Here is a 22159-nt window from a genome sequence, read left to right as displayed (position 1 = left end):
CAGCAAGAGGGATCGCTGCGCAGTGAAAGCAGCAATCCCTCTTGCTGTTCTGGCTTCTGGGATAGCTGCACAGCCTGCATTCGCTCCATAAGACGCATACACATTTCCCCTTACTTTTTAGGAGGGAAAACGTGAGTCTTATAGAGCAAAAAATAAAGTAGCAACAGTCCAGAGGCATCTTTTGTTTCTTGTTTCTTGAGACGTTGCACACGCAAGGGGAACAATACAACGGCTTAAAAGATGTCTAGCGATTTTGGAATATATATCAAATACCTGTGCAAAAACAATAACCAGTGTAGTAAATTTTACCCATCACATCTAATGCCAGCTGCAGAAGTCTTGAGGGGGGACTTCCTAGGTCTCTGCCAGCAGCAACAATGGAAAGCCAAAACACTTTAGACTGCATCACATATCCTCCTGAGATTAAACTTTCCACCCATGCCTTAATTCAACAATAAATAAAAAGCCTATATTTTAAACCAAGGAACCTTTAAAGGCAACAACTAACACTCACTATGCATCTAGAATTAGTCTCAGCTTGGAGTACTGTATTATTATTTACTTAGTCACTTCTTACTAAGGTCTCCAAGTGAGCTATATTTGAAAAGGTAAACATAAATACATTATCCCAGTGGTTCCGAAACTCTTCCCCGTGGATCACTTGCAAATTGCCCAGGGTCTTGGCGGACCACTTAATAGTTTTTTCTCCTGTTGTAATGTGTTGTGCTGGATGATCAATGGTTTATAATCGTGTTTTTATTGCTTCTTTTATTTATTATACATTGCATTAGTTTGAATTCCATAAAATCCCAGTCGTAATGCCATTAAATCCGATTTAAGGGCTAAAAGAAACAAAGAAAATACAATTAAAAATCAATATGAAAGTTTCATATAATGGGTGGGCCGTCTCCTGGCCACAACCACAAATCAACAGGCGCACCATGGGTGATCTGAATGAAACTGACAGACCACTGATGGTCCATAGACCAACAGATTGGGTAGCCCTGCACTGTACCATTGCGAATTCATATGAAACATTAACATTCCTGTATAAATACTTACAATCTACACACACACAGAGCTACAAGAAGCCTTGGCATCATGGTAGCAGCAGATTCTGCCTTGCAGAAGAGTTGTCCCACTGACACACCCTGTTAAGTTCTTTTGGAATCTGAGTGTTAGGTCTTAAAAGATGGGCTCTGGGTGCAACAGCTATTTGTAAGAAATCTCCCCGAGTCCATCACCTTCATAAAAGTCTTCAGCTCCGAGGGCCTTCTGGCAGTTCCCTCCCTGCGAGAAGTGAGGTTACAGGGAACTAGGCAAAGGGCCTTCTCGGTAGTGGCGCCTGCCCTGTGGAACGCCCTCCCAGCAGATGTCTAGGCAATAAGCAACTATTTTACTTTTAAAGGACAACCGAAGGCGGCCCTGTTTAGGGAAGTTTTTAATGTTTGATGCTGTATTGTGTTTTTGATATTCGGTTGGAGGCCGCCCAGAGTGCCTGGGAAAGCCCAGCCAGATGGGCGGGGTATAAATAATAAATTGTTGTTGTTGTTGTTGTTATCTCCCTCCTGGGGAGGTGAAACACCTTCAGCTAAGATAACCAACATGATGTCTTCCATGTGTTTTGGACTATAATAGTCCTGACAGCTCCTTAAGGTAGGTTAGTTTAAAAAATATTATTTGGTCCCAGAACAGTTATTACTTATTTTGATCCCACAATCAGAGGTCTACAGAGCTGCAGCTGTCTATTACATATATAAATCGACTAGGATTTAGTTGAGATTCCTGTATTTCAAGGGAGTTGGACTAGATTCTTCTCAGGGTCCCTTCCAACTCTACAGTTCTATGGTTCTGTAAATCCCATTGAATTCACTCACCCAAGTAAGTGAGTTTAGGATTGCAGTCTTTTAACCACCTGTAACAATTTATAATCCTGTTGGGTTGTTTTTTTACATTACCACCAACAGACGAAGTGCAAAGCTAAGATTAAAAATCAAATGATAATGGGTTTCACTGAGACCAGCATAGATGATGTTAAAAGGTAAAGGTAAAGGAACTCTGGCAGTTAAGTCCAGTCGCAGACGACTCTGGGGTTGCAGCGCTCATCCCACTCTAAAGGCTGAGGGAGCAGGTGTTTGTCCACAGACAGCTTCCGGGTCATGTGGCCAGCATGACTAAGCCGCTTCTGGTGAACCAGAGCAGCGCACGGAAACGCCGTTTACCTTCCCGCCAGAGCGGTACCTATTTATCTACCTGCACTTTGACAGGCTTTCGAACTGCTAGGTTGGCAGGAGCTGGGAACGAGCAACAGGAGCTCACCCCATCGTGGGGTTTTGAACCACCGAACTTCTGATTGCCAAGTCCTAGGCTCTATGGTTTAACCCACAGCACCACCCGCATCCCAAAATGATGCTTTAGGAGTTCCTAAATCTTAGTGGACAGTGAAGTTCTAGCAAGTACTCAAGCATCCGGACTTACAGGAAATCTTCATGTGCGTTTACCTTCCCGCCAGAGCGGTACCTATTTATCTACTTGCACTTTGATATGTTTTCAAACTGCTAGGTTGGCAGGAGCTGGGACCGAGCAACGGGAGCCCACCCCATCATGGGGATTCGAACCACCAACCTTCTGATCAGCAAGCCCTAGGCTCTGTGGTTTAGACCACAGAGCCACCCGCATCCTTGTAGATGCTCTTAGGTCCCACTGAAATCAAGATGGAAAGTTTGCCATTATTAACTTAAGTTCCTCTGGTTCCAGTGTGGATTTAGGTTGTGCACACACCATAAAGTACTGTACATTCAAAACCTATCTCTCAAAGAATTCGGAGCACTGTAGTTTGTCAAAGGTTGCTGAAAATTGTAACTCTGTGAGGAGTAAACTAGAGGGGGAATGGGTTTTCACTGGGCTTTAAAGGCGTAGTGTACACAAATTGTTGCTACCTTCCTTTGGAGCTAAGCCAATGTCAGGTTAGCATGCTGATGCACACCAGAGGTTGGCCGGAGACAAATGAAATAAAAAGAGATGATTCCTACCAATGAATCACCATGGACAATGCCCATATACCTGAGATTAGGAAGCCAGCGCCTAGGGGATATGAGCTTCCAGCAAGATCTGGTTTATGGAACCTAAATCACTAATTATAATTAAGTGTCAATTCAGATCATTGATGCTATGCATATCCAGGTACCCCTGAATCCATTTATTACAATTAACATAGGCACAACCCACTTTGCTCAGTTCAGTATGCAAGGTCAAAGAATACTACATATATTTTATTGCAATGCTGGGTTTGTGGTTTGGATTTTTTGAATTGTGGCTTTGCCTGAATGCCCATTTTGCATTCATCAAGGTTAGTAACAGCCACCTAAATTATGCACATGAAACCCCTTTCGCACCCCACATTCACCCATCACCACCCTCTAATTTTATCTCTTACGTTGAGAGTAACCCCAAGGGAGGAGTAAATAAAAGAGAAGCACTGCCATACTATCTTGTCTTTTTTAAGAGTAGTTTTAGCACTGTAGTGCCTGTATAGCAGTCCTTCATTAGACCTAGTAAGGTCAGATGTTAAACTTCTTGGGTGCTTGAAAACAAAGCTGTATTTATTTGTTATGGATTTTCCCCTTTCTATTTATTAACTTCTCTGTGCAGTTGTCAAGTGATGCATTCTGAATTTTGATACTGCAAAATAGATCAATTTCTTACTGCTGTGCAGTATTTCACTGAAATGCAACAGTGGTCCCGAGAGAGGTGTAAAATATGTTGGAGAGGGAGCCGAATAAAAGATAATGCATCTTTTAAAATGTCATATGCATTAGGATGGAGGCTTCAAAGATGGCTGCGTAAAATGAGACTGTGTGGCAATCTATCCGAGAAAGAAATTATGAACTGTGAACTTTTAAAACCCAGTCAGCATATGACACAGAATTACATTAAAATATAGCATCTGCAGCAAATAGATGTTCATAGCACTGACATAAAAGACTTGTAGACCCATCCCTTCCATTTTGCACTCCTGTCTAGAATTCAGATAAATTGCACATTCATAAACAAGAGCACTTCGTTTAGGTTTAGCGTTCTGCATTTAGAAGTCTGATGTTTCTCAATTTGTGATGTTTAGCTGACTCACCCATGGTTTCATTAACTTGTTTTAAGTGTTTAGAGGAAACTGTCACCTTGACAGGCAAGTTCTTCTGAAGTATGAATTACCCTTCGTTGCAAGCGGAGGGGTTGTGTTTGTCGACTGTTTTTCCCCCCTTCCAGACTGCTGCTGTTTTCTGGTGGGATTCGGTCATGTACCCACAAATTCAGGTTGTGCAATTAAAGTTGATTTGGAACACTTCTGCGACAAGCCTGTTTCCCCTTAAAAAACCAGACTTCTTATTGAGATCATTTGGCAAAAATGGAGCATGCATCCTTTGGAGTTCATTAGCTCCCCAAAGTCTGTTTCTAAGATACCAGATTTATTTGTGCTGGTTATTTATTCTAATGTCAGATGGTGGATTAAGGTTTCAAATTAATAACCAGCCATGGGAGCAACTGATCTCCTAAACAATAGAGGCTTTGCTAATATGCCTAATAAGAAAAAGAAACAGAGGAACAGGGCATAACATGTGGATTATAGAGTAATAATTCTGCTTTTAGTGTGAGCACTTATTGCAACAATTTGCTTACACTGAGCAGAAAGGGGTAAATGCATGTCACAAAAAGTAACATTTAATACCCTAAACCCAAGCTTTTGTATGGGCACATCTGTCTATATTATATACCTGATAAGAAATGTCAGTTGCTACCTGTTTCTTGGGAGAAAAGTGATGACAAACCTAGACAGCATCTTAAAAAGCAGAGACATTACCTTGCCAACAAAGGTCTGTAATAATAATAATAATAATAATAATAATAATAATAATAATAATAATAATAATTATTTATATCCCACCCTCCCCAGCCAAAGCCGGGCTCAGAGCGGCTAACAACAATAAAATATACAACATTCTGAAATCATTTCATTATAAAATCAGCTCAAATCAGATTAATGGCAACCATTGGGCTAGAGTTCTGTGAGGATTGCCAAAGGAGGGAGTCAGGCTGTGTCCTGACCAAAGGCCTGGTGGAACAGCTCTGTCTTGCAGGCCCTGCAGAAAGATGTCAAATCCTGTATAGTTAAAGCTATGGTTTTGCCAGTAGTGATGTATGGAAGTGAGAGCTGGACCATAAAGAAGGCTGATTGCTGAAGTATTGATGCTTTTGAATTATGGTGCTGGAGGAGACTCTTGAGAGTCCCATGGACTGCAAGAAGATCAAACCTCTCCATTCTTAAGGAAATCAGCCCTGAGTGCTCACTGGAAGGACAGATCCTGAAGCTGAGGCTCCAGTACTTTGGCCACCTCATGAGAAGAGAAGACTCCCTGGAAAAGACCCTGATGTTGGGAAAGATGGAGGGCACAAGGAGAAGGGGACGACAGAGGCCGAGATGGTTGGATAGTGTTCTTGAAGCTACCAGCATGAGTTTGACCAAACTGTGGGAGGCAGTGGAAGACAGGAGTGCCTGGCATGCTCTGGTCCATGGGGTCACAAAGAGTCGGAAACAACAACTACCACTAACAGAGAACATATCCTTGCCAGTTCTTTGCATTCCAGGCAAAGTCTTGTGCAGAATTTGGAAGCCAGATTGCTCACCAGGGCAAGACAGTCTGAACACACAACACCAATCCTGGCCTGACTAGCCGTAGCTACCAATTACTTTTCGGACCCAATTCAAAGTGCATGATTTTGACCTATAAAGCCTTTTTATATGCATTCAGGACCCCAAAACCTCAAGCACCACCTCTCCCCATATGAAACCCAGACCCTACAACCATCTACCGAGGCCCTTCTTCATGTGCCCCCTCATGTGGAAAGTCTGGATGGTGGCAGCATGAGAGCGGGGCGGGGCCTTTTTAGTGCTGGCTCCCTGCTTATGGAACGCTTTCCCCGGGGAAGTTCACCACGTTCCATTGTTATGTATCTATAGACATCAGATGAAAACATTCTTTCTTCCACCAGACCATTGACCTTTAATTATACATAGCTTTTGTAAGTGGGTGGGATGCTTTAATCTTTTAAAAAATAAAACTGCATTCTATATTTTACTTTGCTTTCTATTTTCTCAATTATTATGTACATTCTTGCTTATTTTTACTATAAGTACAGTACTTACTTCAGTAAGTACATTAATTTTTTTAACAAAACAAAACACAGTGAGCATGCTAGGAACACCAATGCAATAGTAACTAAAATTGTTATCCTGTATAGCCTGACTGTTAAAATTGCATTCTCTTGAATGAGACTCAATGCAAACTCCAATGAATTAAATCAACAGGGTGGACTGTCTCAAAGTGGAGATGGTCTTCTGAGATCGTGTATGCCTGGCACACATGCCTGCATTTAGGTAACCACCAAAAATGGGAACGCATCACAAAGAAAAAACAGTTTTGCAAGGAATTTCCCTATGATAACGTAACATAAGGTTGCATAGAAGTGCTAAGATTTCAATAGAAACTATAAACCTCAAGTCTACGGCCGGAATAATAATAATAAATTTTATTTATATCCCGCCCTCCCCAGCCGAAGCCGGGCTCAGGGCCTGCAAACTGAGACCTGCATGCCTGCTCAGTTTGCTATCAAAATGCTTCTTGTGGATAAGAAATTCCAAGGTCCTTTCCCATTCTCCCTTCTTAGGGTTTTGTAAATCTTTAAAGGAGACAGCCCTTCAAACAGAGGGCTGAGAATTTAGACTTCTAGTCTGCATAAAAAAAGATGGAAAGCCATTCCCTGCCCCTTCAAAACTATTGTTTTATTTGCATGCAGATTTACACATATTTAGGGACGAGGTTGGCGGGTGGGTTAAACCACAGAACCAAGGACTTGCCGATCAGAAGGTCGGCCGTTCAAATCCCCGCAACGGGGTGAGCTCCCGTTGCTCGGTCCCTGCTCCTGCCAACCTAGCAGTTCGAAAGCACGTCAAAGTGCAAGTAGATAAATAGGTAATGCTTCGGTGGGAAGGTAAACGGTGTTTCCGTGCACTGCTCTGGTTTGCCAGAAGCGGCTTAGTCATGCTGGCCACATGGCCCGGAAGCTGTACGCCGGCTCCCTCGGCCAATAAAGCGAGATGAGCGCCACAACCCCAGAGTCGGCCATGACTGGACCTAATGGTCAGGGGTTACTTTACACATATTTAATCCATCAAGCCACTGATTAAAACTAGTACATTAATGTTTGAGAGAGGCAGCCCTAAGACACACACTCTCTCCCAGTGTGACTGCACTCAGAGCTGTTCGATGGAGAGGGAAATGCACTCTGCACCTGCTGAGGAGCACTCTTCTCACAATTGTATGCACAACAATGAGAAGAAATAAAGAACAGGGAGATGAAAGCATTGTTTTCCTTGTTTTTCCTTTCTTTTTTTATTGTGTACACATGCCACTTGTAAAGCCTACCAGGAAAGGAATTTTATCCCCAGAATCAGTAAAAACTCGGCATTAAAACAAAGATAAATCTGACATAATCTCTCGCTCTCACAAATAAGTGAGAAGAAGAGTGTCAGTCAGCAAGAGAGAGAGAGAGATTGTGCCAGCTTCATCCTGACTTTAATGACGAGCTTTTACTGATTCTGGGGATAAATTCCCTCCATGGCAGGCTTCTCAAGTGGCATAGAACCATAGAAATGTAGTTGGAAGGGACCTCGAGGGTCATCCAGCCCAACCCCCTGCAAAGCATCCATGACAGACGGCCACCCAACCTCTGCCTAAAAAGCCTCCAAGGAAGGAGAGTCCACAATATCCCATGTCAGGTATATCTAATAACAAAAATAAAGGGAAAAGAGTGAAAAGAGTACCCCCCCCCGTTTGAACCCTTCCTTCCTTTCTATCTGCTTCTTTTCTTTCTCTCTCTCTCTTTCTGTGTCTATCCGCTTATTTTCTGCTTTCTTTCTTAGTGTCTGCTTGTTTTCTTTCTTTCTTTCGCTTTTCTTTCTGGGTCTATTTGCCTGTTTTCTTTCTTTTTGTTTATTTTCTTTCTTTCTCTTTCCTTTCTGTGTCTATCTGCCTCTTTCTTTCTTTCTTTCTTTCTTTCTTTCTTTCTCTTTCCTTTCTGTGTCTATCTGCCTCTTTCTTTCTTTCTTTCTTTCTTTCTTTCTTTCTTTCTTTCTTTCTTTCTCTTTCCTTTCTGTGTCTATCTGCCTCTTTTCTTTCTTTCTTTCTTTCTTTCTTTCTTTCTTTCTTTCTTTCTTTCTTTCTTTCTTATCTGCCTGTTCTCTCTCTCTTTCTCTCTTTCCTTGATGCTTGCTTCCTTGTGGTGGTACACACAACACGCCCCAGGACAAAAGCACTCCTGAGCCGGCGCAGAGTGCAATCCCCCCCCCCTCGAACAAGACGCATTGAAAAATAAGAGGCCGGGTTCTGAGCGAGGCCTTGAGTCCCGTGGGCAGCTTCTTCGTCTCCCCCCGCGGAGAGGGATCTCCCCTCAGCTTCCGCCCTCGGTTGCTTCCCTCGGGGAGGGCGGCCGACAGGGGACGCTCCGCTCTCGCCCGGCCCGCTCTCCGTGGAGGAGGCGGCGGCGGCGGCCATGGGCGAAGCGGAGAGCTCGGCGGCGGCGGCGGCAGACGCGGAGTTGAAGGCCCCCTGCCCGGCCGCAGGGCCTGCGGCGCCCGTGTCGGCCGAGCCCGCCCCGCAAGCGGCGCCCGAGGAAGCGGCTTCGGCGGCGTCAAGCGTCTCCTCAGCGGCCTCGGCGATGACCGTCATGACGGCGGCGGCTGCGGCGGCTCCCCCTCCTCCTCCCCCGCCGCTGCCGGTGCCGGTGGTGTGGAGCCCCGAGGTGGAGGTGTGCCTCTTTCACGCCATGCTGGGCCACAAGCCCGTCGGTGAGGAGAAGGCGGCGGGTGGGGGAATGGGGCGTAGGCCGCGGAATGAGCCTCGGGCTCGAGTAGAGGCGCCGGCCGCGGACGAGAGCGCTGAAGGCGGGGTGGCGCCTGTCAGGAGAAAGGGCATATAGAGAGGGGTGGGGGGACGGGACACACACGCCATATAGGCTGTGAAACGCCCTGACATCTACGGGGGGCGGGGTGCAAATTTAAAGATATTATTATTATTATCATCATCATCATCATCATCTATGGAGTCCCCTCGAAGCCATTTCCTGCACCCCCCTACTAAAAAAAAAAGTACATAGACTTAAAATGGTTCGATCGCTTAGTTGTGATCTTTTATAGCCTGAGGTGGTTAAAGTGCTCTTTTAACATTCGTTTTACAAAACAGAGCTTTTTTTCTCTTTTTTTACCCAGAATTAATGCTCACTGTGTTCAATAGGGCTGGATTCCTCCTACCTCCAAGTGTGCTTTAAGCTTGTAAACTACTTGTTTCCCTAGTTTAAGATCTATGTAGCCCCGTCATGGATGTTTTGTTTGAGATTCCTGCATTTCACAGGCTTGGGCTAAATGACCTTTAGGGATCCCTTCCAACATTATAATTCTATGATCAGCGTGAAAGATAAAGGGCATTAAAATGGGTCCCTGCCACTAGGACTTCACAGTCCGAAATAATCTGTGTTAGTGCAAGGAAGGGCATAGGGTGGGGCCAGATTTTGGTCATTATTTATAGTGCCATCAGGGTGCATAGTGCTTTACAGGATTTTAATCAAGTCTTTTAAAAAAACCCAACCCCTCTCTCTGTATGTTTTCTCCTTCTCACTCTCTTCTGCCATTCCAGGTGTGAATCGCCATTTTCACATGATCTGCATCCGAGATAAATTCAGCCAGAATATCGGGAGGCAGATTTCTTCCAAAGTCATCTGGGACCATTTAAGCACCATGTATGACATGCAAGCGCTGGTAAGTGTCACCAACCAAGAAACTGAGGCCGCTGCCTGAGATGCTCCTGCTCCACAGGTCAGAGGTCCAATCCGTATGTGCAGATGTACCACAAGCAGAATTGGGTACCCCTATTAGTTGTGTTCCCTATTAGTGCATGATCTCCTGATTAAAGGGAAACAATTTGCTGTGTTGTTGATCCTCCCATTCCTTCTGTATGGTGCAGATAAAGCCTAAGGGAGATGATCCATTGTGAACGGCTTTTTCCTGCCTTCAGGTGAATTCTGAGGCACCCATCTGGCCTGTGGAAGCTGCTCACACAGAGTCCAACACTCAAAAAAGCCATGGTCATGTTTGGTTTGATTCTCTGGTCCTGGCAACTTGAGATAGGGTTACAGTGTGCAATATGTCCTAAATCTTTGCTATCCTTGTTAGCATGGTTTCTGTCCACAGCAACTAGGCCTTATTAGCATCTAAGTTTTACAGTTTGTCATAAAGGCTTCATATGATCCCAGGAAGGTGCCTTAACTAATCAGTAACTTCCATAAGAATCTGCACGGTTCTCTAGGGGAACCAAAGTTCTCATACAAGGTACAAGTGAAAGAATGTCTTGGATTTTGTTTTGCTTCCTTCCACAAAACCATTGCTGAAAGGAAATACCATCTTTGATATTCTTTTTCATTTATCATTGTAATACACAAGAACCCAAATGGACAGCAGCTGTGTTTAATTTGTATTATCCATTCTTCTGGCTGATTGTCTGAAACATATTGATTTCACCGATGTTCATGTTATTCTGCTTTGCTTGGGCATAGTTGACCAATGATATTTTTAAATGTGCATTTTTAAATAACTGCAGAATCTGATATGGAAGCTCTGTGCATTCTGATTGACACCAATTCTGTCCTTGCCTGGAACATGCCAAATTGCATATCTGAAACACTCGTTAAAAAAACTAAGCGGGGACTTTTGTTTCTTTAGTTCTGGATGAACAGGTTTAAATGACTGTAGTTTTATTATGCAATTTCATTACAAAATAAAATATATTCCTTGTTGTCCCTGAAATGCAAGGGTCATTTCAATATTTTCTTTTGTTGTGGTTGGGTAATAATTATAAATTATATGTGATGACGATTACCTTTGCATTTGTTTAGCATATGGTTGGCTAACCTGTGGCTCTCCAGATGTTGTTAAGCTACAACTCCCCTTAGTCCTGGCCATTGTGGCCTATGTCAGGGATGATGGATGTTGTAGTCCAGCTACGTTTGGAGGGCCCCATGTTAGCCACCCTTGGTTTAGAAAATCTGAATTATTGGTATAACCAAATTATTTATAGATTTCTTTCTCTTTAAAACATTTCTAAGCATGAATCTGAGATTCTTCCCTTCCCCAACTCAGAAAAAAACTTCAACCTCCCTGAAGAAATTATTCAAGAGGTAAAAGAAGGTAAGACCCAAAAGCAGTCTTAATAATAACAACCCTACTTACTATTTATATACCACAGGCAAGATTTTATTCTAGGACTTCCTCTTTCAAGACCCAGTCTCTTTCAGTGTGCTCTGATGCCTTTTTACTCAGTGGTAAGTCCTGTTGTGTTCAGTGGGGCTGCCTTCCCAGCAAGGATGCATAGGATTTTTAAAAGAAATATATCCCATTCGGTTTAAAGGGATGTAGCCTTAAGGAAGTGTACATAACCTCCAGATGTTGCTTGAGTACGACTGCCATCATGTCCTATTGTGTTATTATTATGATTTGTTGTTTGTGAGCTGCTTTGGCATTCATTTGAATGCAAAGCAGCAGAGAAGTATAATAAATCGAATCATCATTGGCCATGCTGGCAGGAGATGCTGGGGGCTGAAGCGAAGCAACATCAGGAGTTGGCTAGCCTGTAGTGTATAGGATTGCAGCCTAAACCACTACACTGGATCATGATGATGATGAAATTTATATACCACCCTTCATCAAAAGATTAAAGGGCGGTTTACAATATAAAAACACAAAAATACATGTCAAAAATAACACACACCCCCATAGGGTTTAAAAGGCCAGAGATAGTTTAATTAGCCAAAGGCTTGGATGAAGTCTGAAGATGTTCAAATCTGGATTGCTTTTTAATGCTTCTATTTAAGAAAAATGGAAAGCAGACACAAATGTATTCAAAAGCCTGATTACAGCATTTGAACAATTTTGATTGGTGCTTTAGTAAGCAACGAAAGAATAATGAGACCGAATATTGATGGAATCTGGACTGAATTTGGGTTGTGGGTGTTCACATTTGTTAGAAAATGATTCAACAGATATCAGTTCGATATGGCTAGGTTTTAAAATACTTTTAAAGCTCCCCCCACTTTTACTTTTTCTTTTGTACTCTTGTCTTTTCAGTAGTGGAGCAATTCCAGAACTGTCTGTTGGGAAGAGCATTCTGTTTAAAATTAAAGAAAAACAAAATGCAGTCGTTTGCAGATATATATTAACAAAGCAGTCCAAGCCCCCTTTATGTCAGTTTGAGGGGGTGGTTCAGTTGAGTAGAGGGGCCCTTCACTCCAGCTGCTGAGTCAGCCAGCTGCAGAACACTGGCAGAATCCTCACCAGCGTAGGCCAGTAGAAAGCCCTGATATAGGATATTTTGAGAGCAGGGAGGGAATTTGGCCCAAACAGCCCAGGATCTGCTAGATCCTGAGACAGTCTCACTGCTGTCACCCAATGGCATCAGGCCTGATCTGGAACCTGGAGCTGGTATGGGGATTTCCTGCTCACATACACACACACCCCAGAAAAAACAACAACAGTTGTCGCTACGAGCAGCTGGGCTGCAGATGTAGCTGAAACTATGCTGCTCTACACATTCCTGCCAACAAGGGGTTGAGATTTGGATTGCACCCAAAAATCAGTAGCCTTTACACCTCATTTGCAGAGGTAATTTTTAAGTGCTTGGAATGGTTGAGGTGGATGTACTCTCAATATGAAAAATATTGCATATTTATATTCACAAGTTTCAAAAGAAAACACCATCTGTGCTTGGATGATAGCTCCCTTCTTATCATTTCTTTGCATTTTTCTACTTCAGTTGCTGTTGTCAGCTTACTGCTTGAAACAATCTAGTTTTGCTTCCTAAGTGATTTTAAATAGCCTTATTGGGAGCCGGGGGCTGTTGGCAATGACTGATCCCTTTAATTCAGTGCATATTGCTGCCATGAGCATGCCTGGAGAAGTAAAGAGGAAATTGAATTTGAATCAGTGCCATCTTCACCATCACTCCACTCATAATCATCCCCACAGGTAAAGTGATGATTGAAGATGACGTGAAAGAAGAGATAAAGGAAGAGATGGAATCGCACGCAGGTCCTGAAGAAGGTATGAGTTATTCATTTTAGCATATGAAAATGATGTGTCATCCATAGGCCTGATTCGCTCATCACTCTTAAGCCATAGTTTGTTTTGATCTCTGGTTTAATCACAAATGTTCCTTCCTACCGCCACCCTGGGCAACTGCACTGATCTCCAGCACACTGCTTTTTGTCACTAAAACTCAGATTGTGACTTGTTTTGTTTCAAACAAATCACAAGTGGCAAGGTAGAAATAAGCCAAGGGTTTATTTCTTGGCTTATTTCTAGTTGAAATCTGGGGTGGAGAGTCATTCATAATTAAACCAATTTAAACAAACTAATGGGGCCACAGTGTTCTGGGATCTGATTTTCAGCCACGTCACATGTGGGTCCTGGTTCCAGCTAACATATTCTAACAAGGTAGGATAGTACAGAGAAAATAGCCGCTATTGGATTGTGAAATATAGCCGGTTCCTCTACAGTTGGGTTAGTTCTAAATCAGAAGTGGGGAGAAAAGAGGTCCACATTCTGATTCTCACAAGAATGAGTTCCGAATTGTGTTTTAATGTTTTTTCGTGTTTTGTTTTATGCTGGCTGTAATGTATGTCTTATTTATTTATTTTTGTTAAGTCACCTTGAGTTACTTTTGTAGGAAAAGGTGCCAAGTAAACTTAATTAATAATAATTTGGCATGATCTTTTTTGTCCTGGGCCTGCTGTTTTGATTGGCAGCGTCTTTATGGTTTGTGGGGGTCAGGGGTGCCCATGTGCCGGATACCCGAGAACCTTCTTGAAAGCACCTCCAAGATAATTCCCTTCATTCTTTTGGAAAGGTTCGGGTGCACTTCTAATAGTCACAGAGCAAAGGATTTCTGCAAATGCATTGCCCCAACCAGTGAACATATATTGAAACAGAAGTGCTCCTTCAGTTTTGCTCCATCTATGCTTTCATGCTTCTTTATTTTTTATTTCATAAAATTTATATACCACATAATTGTAAGGGAAAGCATCAAAGTGGTTTGCAAAAATGTGATCATGAGACTCCTGGGAGCATCCCCAGTTCTTTCAGAAGTGTTCAGAATATTGTTCCAAGGCAACCCCAAGATCAGGGGCTGAGAGGTATTTTCATGGGGCAGACAAACTCCAGATCAGACCTTTAATATTTTGTTTTGTAGCTTTAATCAGGGGCATTTTTCTATTATTAGAATTTCTGCCCATATAATTAAAGTGAGTTGAGTGTGCTTCTGCAAAGAGCTTGTATTTCCTTTTTTAAAAAAGCTGGCCCACCTGCCCATTGGGCAGGGCTCTCATGCACCTGACTCTGCCTTGGATCATGGCCATAATGCGATGGATGCCATTTGATGCATAATCTTTCATTGAATTCTCTTTCAGTATATGCATCTATGGGAAGCCTGGCCAAAGCATCTGAGAAACCAAGCAGTAAGGAGAAAGAGAGAAGCTCGTCTGAATCTGGATCCAAAGAAGGAGCAGATAAGAGAAAGCGGAACAGAGTCACTGAGAAGGTTTTGAACGCAAATAGCAATCCTTCCAGTCCAAGTGCTGCAAAACGGCGCAGAACATAAGCAGTGGCCGAGCAAGGCATAAGCATGCTTGAACAGTGGAGCCTGGGCAGCAGAGAGATTTTAGAGTCTACTTAGCACAATGCGGGTGGAAATGAGAGATAAATGCCGGGGCTCTATTGGTTAGCATAGAGCGGCGGAAAGGAGCTGAACAGTATCTTTAGCCTTACAGCTTTGGGATGCATGGGAAGCTGGCAGCATTAAGAACGTGTGTTTACTGAAAAAGTCATGATGTGGCATTTTTTTTACATACCAGTTGCAGACTCTTGAATGGGATTCACTTAACCAGCCCCATTAGGGGAAGCCCAGCACAAGGACTGCTGCTTACACAGTGGGACTTTTCCCGCTCTCCTTCCTTCACATGCCTTCCAAAATGAGAACCTAATTTCTTGTTTGTGGGGAGTTGGGGGGATCATTCCATCAGGCAAGCTGTCATTCTTGCGGAGACAGAATGATTGGAAGAACCCGACATTGAATTCCAACCTACGTATTAAACATCCCTCTTGGAACAACCATTCATGGAAACACAGGACCATGGTTCTTGAATGGCTGGTTTCAACCTTGGGTGATGTTAGTATCTTGAGCTGCAGTTGCTAATTTTAGTGACGTAATAAGTGTCTTAAGTCGGTTACTGTTCTGTGAGAATTAGTTCCAAATGCCACCAGTTCTGGCTGAATAAGCAAGCAAAAAATACACACTGCCTGCAAAATGAAGAAGGAGCATTCTTTGCTTAAATTATGATCAGCTTTGCCTGGAGGTATACATTTATTTTTTCAGATTGCCGAAGCAGAACAAAGGTCATTAAACATCTTAAAACCAGGATGAACAATTTCCTCATATCTGGGCTACATATTCTCTCTAAGGAGGCTTAAAAGAAAATGTCATATGTATATTGGAAGGTTCAGCACAAACTGGTAAGAGTAGAAGAAATGGTGACTCTTGTCTTAACCACTTGTACTATATTAATGTCCTAGCTGCAAAGCCTTCAATGTGAGCACTTCCATTCAAGTAAGTGAAATCACTTGCATGAGAGGCATTTGCCAGATCGGGACAAATATATATATATATATGTATGTATGTATTTTATATTCATTATTTAATTCCTTTTTTTGAAAAAAACAAAATGTTATTTTTGCCAGGAGTTCTTAAATGGAAGTGTTGAAAATGATAATTTTGTCTTGTTACTCTACTTTCAAAAGTAGTTTTCACTTAATGTTTTGGATTTGTATGCAAAGTTGCTAAAACCAGAGATCCAGTTATTCATCATTTCCTGATGATCAGATAGTAAAATTTCCTCTTATTTTAGTGAAGTTGGGAAACATGTATTTTATAAAGAAAAACAAAACAAGCAAAGGAATGAAAAGGTAGCTGAAAAGCTACGGAGTTATGCATTTGTATTATCCTTTGCTATGCAATAAAGAGTTCCAGCCCACGCTTCATATTGCAGTGTCTCTCATCCTAATTATCAGGGATATACCAAACACTTTCATTCCACTGCATGTACCAGGTTAGCTTTGTTCTAGAAAAGAATCCATCTTCCCTGTATCCCAGCTTCTTAACTAAGATTCATCACAAACATCAGATGAAGAAATAAAACTGTAGGTTTTTCCATCTCATCTGTGAGAATTAGGCCTAAGATTAACTTTAGCATCAGGTTGTTCTGTAATTATAATGAAGGCCATGGTACAGAGTTGCTATCATGTGCTTTTGAATTGCACATGGAGTGTGATGTGCGATCAGAGGATCAAGATTTCTAACAATTGCTTCCCACCCCCCACCCCCAGCCCTGATAGTTTTGAGAGCAGTTGCCCAATTCAGCAGTTCCATGCTTACTCCAAGCACCTTGTACACAAGGGCTGCTGTGAACCGCCGGCCCAAAGGAGGACTTGTGGGAGTGGTTTGGTGCACGGATATCAAAGAAGGGTGTTAAAAACACCAGAGGGATCAGTTTTAGCTCTTTATTAAAGAAAGCTGTAGACTTGCAGCAAATCAGCCTGCCAAGCCCTCGATGGCCCTTGTGGTCTCTTCCAACTCTATGATTCTATGATTCTAAGCCTCTCAGCCTTTAGAGATATGGGACGGACACCGCAGCAAGGAGATGGCTTGTCCACACTCAAGCAAACATTAATACATTCTTTATACACAAGGTAGCATACGTCACGGCTCAGGACCTCCCACCACCAGATGAGGACATAGGGGCAAATGCCCTAATCTTACAGACAGTTCCACTTTCTGGGCTCAGAGCCCAGCACCCCAAGCCCTCCACAGAAAAGGATAGCATCAAAGCATGCCAATTAGCTTATATCAAAGCAAGTGAATATAAACATATATGAGCTCATTGTTACAGCAACTACCAATTAATTGTGGGGTTATCTTGACTTCCAGGATAGGGATTGCAGGAAGGGTTTCTGGAACAGTTCACCTTTGCTTCAATGCAAGGGCTTCCTCCATTCACTTCAATGGGAGAATGGAGGAGCTAAAATGGGATGCACATGGTGAGCTGTCCTCTGTTGTGTGAACAGCAGCGCATATATAGAGAGGCGCTTATTTCAGGAGCATTGCCTAAAAAGGGCTTAAGTATTCAACAGCGTGGAATTTTAGTACCCTGAATTGCTAACTCCCTACTTCTCAGGCTCCCCACATGTCCTGCAAGAGCTCAAGTACCCATTCTCCATTCTAGAACGAGTCCACAAAGTATGCAAAGTTCTGGAAAATGAACACATTTTAACTATTTTTATAATATATATATTCAGATCATATAAGGTTTTAAGCACAAAGTGCCTAGATTCTACCAAAACAGTGACGACATTATTTTAAACTCTTCTGGAGCTTTAGTTGGGGAAAGGCCAACACTGAAGATTTATACACTGCTAGATCATATTGAAGTTGACAAAGTTCTTTTAATATAGTTTGACTAACTGGAAGCCTAGATAGAACAACTCAATAATTTAAGCCGGTCCCTTAAGATGCCTGTGAATTTATTTTTATAACCTGTATGAGCCTTTCAAATTGTCAAGTAAATTTTTTTAGTTCAGCTTTTTCTTCTCCAGTGTGCACATAGTGTTAATTCCTGTTAGAAGCAGAGATCTGACACAGACATTTCTGTCAATTCTAGAGAAAGCTGACTGTTCCTTTTCGAGTTTTTTGGTGAAAGGAAAGTTTGGGCACCTGTCTTTGATGATGCTGTAGCAGCCGTGAGTGCAACATCTTACAACAACGCAGCTTGGCCTCTGATTTACCTATTGATTTTGTTACAGTTCTAGCAGCATAGATAATATCAGCACAGCCAACTGGAGGGTGGCTTGTTTACCACATATAATGTATACTTCAGCATTATTTTTGCTTGTTTATTAATATACCGTTTAGCTAAACTATCCTAAATATCTTCGCAGAAGCTTACGGAAAGCTTGGCTTATCGCTCAATATAAAAAAAAAAACCCCAAAGTGTTGCTCCAACAAGCACAAAACAACCCCTCTGCAGCGCCACAAATCCAACTCAATGGTGCAATGTTGGAAAATTGTCAATCACTTTTCCTACCTGGGCAGTTATCTTTCTACAAAGGCCGACATTGATGCTGAAATCCAGCATTGCCTGTGCTCTGCGAGTGCAGGTTTCTCACGATTCAATCTCAAGTGTTTTGAGGACTGGGACATTCGCAGGAATACCAAAATACTTTATTACCAAACTTAAAACCATGGAGAGACCTGGTCTGAACAAAGACATTGGATTCTTATCTCATTATACATGACAAAGCCATTTTTCACCTTCTCACCCCTTGCTTTTTTCTGTAAGACCTATTGCAGTCATTAAGAGTCGTCAACAGGCTCATCACAGCTATCTGCCAATCACCCATCCCACCACCCTCCTGAGTAATACCCCTCCCCACCTTCTCACTATATAGAAGGGTCTGGTGACTTCTGTTTCAGTGTTTCTGAAGAAGTGTGCATGCACACGAAAGCTCATACCAGAACTAACTTAGTTGGTGGTCTTTAAGGTGCTACTGGAAGGAATTTTTTTATTTTGTTTTGACCAAAATACTTGTTTACAAAGCTGTTGCACTACCAACTTTGCTGCCTGCTTGTGAAACATGGACCACATATAAATGCCATCTCCAATTCCTCGAAAGCTTCCATCAACAGTGTCTCCGAAAAAATTTGCATATCACATGGGAAGACAGGCGAACAAATGTCAGTGTACTGAAGGAAGCAGAGATCACCAATGTCGAAGCAATGATTCTTCAACATCAACTTCGCTGGACAGGTTATGTGCGGATGTCTGATTATCGTCTTCCAAAGCAACTACCCTATTTCCAACTAAGATTGGAAAACGAAATACCGGTGGACAACAAGAATACCAGTTTAAAGACTCTCTCAAGGCAAATCTTTAAAAATGTGGTATAAGCACTGATAACTGGGAAACACTGGCCTGCAAGCGGTCCAATTGGAGAACAGCCTTTACCAAAGGTGTCATGGACTTTGAAGAAGTAGAAACTCACAGCAAAAAGGAGAAACAAGCTAAGAGGAAGGAACATTTGGCAAACTCTCACCATGATCAACTCTTGCCTAGAAACCAATGTCCCCACTGTGGAAGGACGTGTTGGATGCAGAATTGGCCTCCACAGTCACTTACGGACTCACAGTTAAGACCATGTCCATGGAAGACAATCTTAGTTGGCTACAAGTGATCACCAAAGAAAGAAGATGTGGGGTCTGCACGTAGCTTATTTTAAAAGAACATGATTCAGGCTAAAGCTAAAGAGGTTCATGTCTGGTCAGTGGCTGGATGGGATATAATAATAACAACAACAACAACAACAACAACAACAACAACGCCATCTTCAACCAGGCCTTTGGTTGACTGACATCCAGTGTCCTTTTAAATCTCGGGGGTGGGGGCGTGTTCGTGGATTGTTTTTGTTCATTATATATAGTGTTTTTTATACTGTAATTTTATGTTGTGAGATCTACGGATGAATTTAATAAAATCATCATCATCATCATCTAGGATGGAACAAAGAATATAATCACAACTATTTTGTTTCCCTGGTTTATCTTCTGATTCTGTAAGACAAATTGGTCAACAGCATGTGTCTGGTTTAAGGTAATCCAGTGAGCTTCATAATCAAGTGGGAAATTCAAGTTCTTGCTAAACCTTGGACATATCCTTGCTGTCATGGTACAGGCATGGCCTGTATTGTCTGTTCACAGGGAAATACTTTGGTTTTCATAGTATGGTGAGGCAGAGGATATAGTCCTACCTCCCACACAGAGAGATACTAGGAACTATGAGTCATCAGTGAAACTACCGTATTTTTCGCTCTATAACACGCACCTGACCATAACACGCACATCGTTTTTAGAGGAGGAAAACAAGGGAAAAAACATTCTGAATGAAACAGTGGATGTATCATTTTTGTGCTTCATGCTGTGGCCACAGACATGTGATCTGATGGTGAATTTGGGCTGACCCAATGCAAAAATCCTGAGAATTCCTGTGCATCCATGGTTTGTAACCACGTTTTTGCACCATTGCAGCCCCAGGCAACAGTGGGTGCGTGATTTTTGGGGGGCAGGCTGTAGCCATGGACATGCTATGTGCTCTGATGGTGAATTTGGGCTGACCCAATGCAAAGATCCTGAGGATCCATGTGGATCCATGGTTTTTAACCACATTTTTGCACCATTGCAGCCCCAGGCAACAGTGGGTGCGTGATTTTTGGGGGGCAGGCTGTAGCCATGGACATGCTATGTGATCTGATGGTGAATTTGGGGTGACCCAATGCCAAAATCCTGAGAATTCCTGTGGATCCATGCTTTTTAACCACATTTTTGCACCATTGCAGCCCCAGGCAACAGTGGGTGCGTGATTTTTTTGGTGCAGGCTGTAGCCATGGACATGCTATGTGATCTGATGGTGAATTTGGGGTGACCCAATGCAAAGATCCTGAGGATCCATGCTTTGTAACCACATTTTAAGTGGGGAGCGAAGGAAAAACAAAGAAGGGACATTAGAGGGGTGTGCAGAGAAGCAGCTGGCTAAGAATGCAGGAGAGGGATTTAACGGGAGGGAGGAAAGAAAGGCAAAAGTTTCCCCCCACCCAAGCCAGCCATCTCTCTCTCTCTCTCTCTCCCTCCCCTCTCTCTCTCCCTCCCCCTCCCCCCCTCTCTCTCCCTTCCCCCCTCTCTCTCCCTCTCCCCCAGCAGCAACGGAGCTTGCCTGGAGGGGAGGGGCTTTCCCTGCTCTTTGTTCCGTTTCAGCAAACACAGCAACGAAACAGAGGAGGCTGGGCAGTAAGACCCTGAGGCAGAATGCAGGAAAGCAGCCGCTTCCTCTTTTCAGGTTTCGCTTCTCCGTGCAGTGTGCAGCGCCGCGATTTGATTTTTGCATGATTTTTCGGCTCCAGGGACCACACATTCGCTCTATAACACGCACAGACATTTCCCCTTCCTTTTTAGAAGAAAAAATCTGCGTGTTATAGAAGGAAAAATACGGTAACTAGCAAGGAAGATTCAGGGGCCACAAAAGGAGGTACCTCTAAGCATAACACTTTTTTCAAAATTAAGGAAAGCCAAAATCTTGTTATACACACCCCAGTCTGAGTGGTAAGAGAGTTCAGGGGTTCCAGTGCTTCAGCAGGGGTTGGTCTCCTTGAAATGAAAGTCGCTGGAGACAGTGATGTGTTTAGGGTATATGGTTTTATTTGCCCATATATGCAGCTTGGTCATGAGACGGCAGGTCTTGACATTTACACTTCAAAAGGATTCTTGGGGAGAAGAGGTTTCCCCGTAAAGTCACAGCTTTGGTTTTAGCACACAGGGCAAGTCTAGCCGCTGTGTCGGCCCAGCTCCAGAATAGGCCTAGACAAAAGCTGGCTCCTGGCCTAATCTTCTTACTCCTCATCCAGAAAAGTGAGAGGGGAAAAGGCACATGCTCTCCTGAAAGCATCACTAGCTAGCTAGTTTCTATGGCAACACATCTAGGGTTGCCATATTCCCAAAAGTGGGTGGGTGGGTTTTTTTGTGCCCTAGTTGCCATACATCCAGGTTTTCCCAGACATTTTGCCCGGACGCCATTTTGACAGTCCAATTCCTGGACATGTCTGGGAAAACCCAGACGCTTGGCAGCCCTTAACACATTTGTTTTTGACCAACTCTCTTTGCCATGCAAACTACAAACAAACAAACCACTGATTTTGCCATTTCAGCAGTCCCTTCTACTGCAAACTGCCATCTTACAGAGGCAAAATCACAGGCTTGGTTGGGGCCCCCAGGCATCATCCAAACCAACCCACCAATCCTATAACAATACATTCCCTAGGATGCCATGCTCTCAGCCTTACCATACCTATCCATATTCTTCCTACTGTCTTGGGGGGAAAAGTGGCTGTTTGTGATGGTTTTCCTGGGAT

The 22159-nt window shown here is 42.9% G+C and overlaps 1 protein-coding gene across 2 annotated transcripts; it reads left to right on the top strand.

The window, feature by feature from the left end:
* The first annotated feature begins 8423 nt into the window (after window positions 1-8423).
* Window positions 8424-16189, top strand: MRGBP (MRG domain binding protein). Of its 2 annotated transcripts, XM_083744725.1 has the most exons (6): window positions 8424-8899; window positions 9744-9865; window positions 11209-11290; window positions 13124-13198; window positions 14563-14693; window positions 15528-16189. In XM_083744725.1, the coding sequence occupies exons 1-6, from the start codon at window positions 8605-8607 to the stop codon at window positions 15573-15575; spliced, it is 753 nt and encodes a 250-aa protein (XP_083600851.1). In that variant the 5' UTR covers window positions 8424-8604; the 3' UTR covers window positions 15576-16189. The 2 variants fall into 2 exon arrangements, with proteins under 2 accessions (XP_083600851.1, XP_083600850.1); XM_083744724.1 differs by having other exon boundaries at window positions 8427-8899; window positions 14563-16189.
* Window positions 16190-22159: the final 5970 nt, after the last annotated feature.

This window comes from Podarcis gaigeae (assembly GCF_964106915.1).
Source record: "Podarcis gaigeae genome assembly, chromosome: 6".
Lineage (NCBI taxonomy): Eukaryota > Metazoa > Chordata > Lepidosauria > Squamata > Lacertidae > Podarcis > Podarcis gaigeae.
This window is presented reverse-complemented; position numbering and strand designations above follow the sequence as displayed.

What these genes read in the sequence shown, in the direction of transcription:
- MRGBP (XM_083744724.1), top strand. Translation starts at nt 8,605, where the DNA reads ATGGGCGAAGCGGAGAGCTCGGCGGCGGCGGCGGCAGACGCGGAGTTG. An exon ending in TGTATGACATGCAAGCGCTG is followed by an intron (nt 9,866 to 11,208) that starts GTAAGTGTCACC and finishes AACATTTCTAAG; the next exon opens with CATGAATCTGAGATTCTTCC. An exon ending in GCACGCAGGTCCTGAAGAAG is followed by an intron (nt 13,199 to 14,562) that starts GTATGAGTTATT and finishes ATTCTCTTTCAG; the next exon opens with TATATGCATCTATGGGAAGC.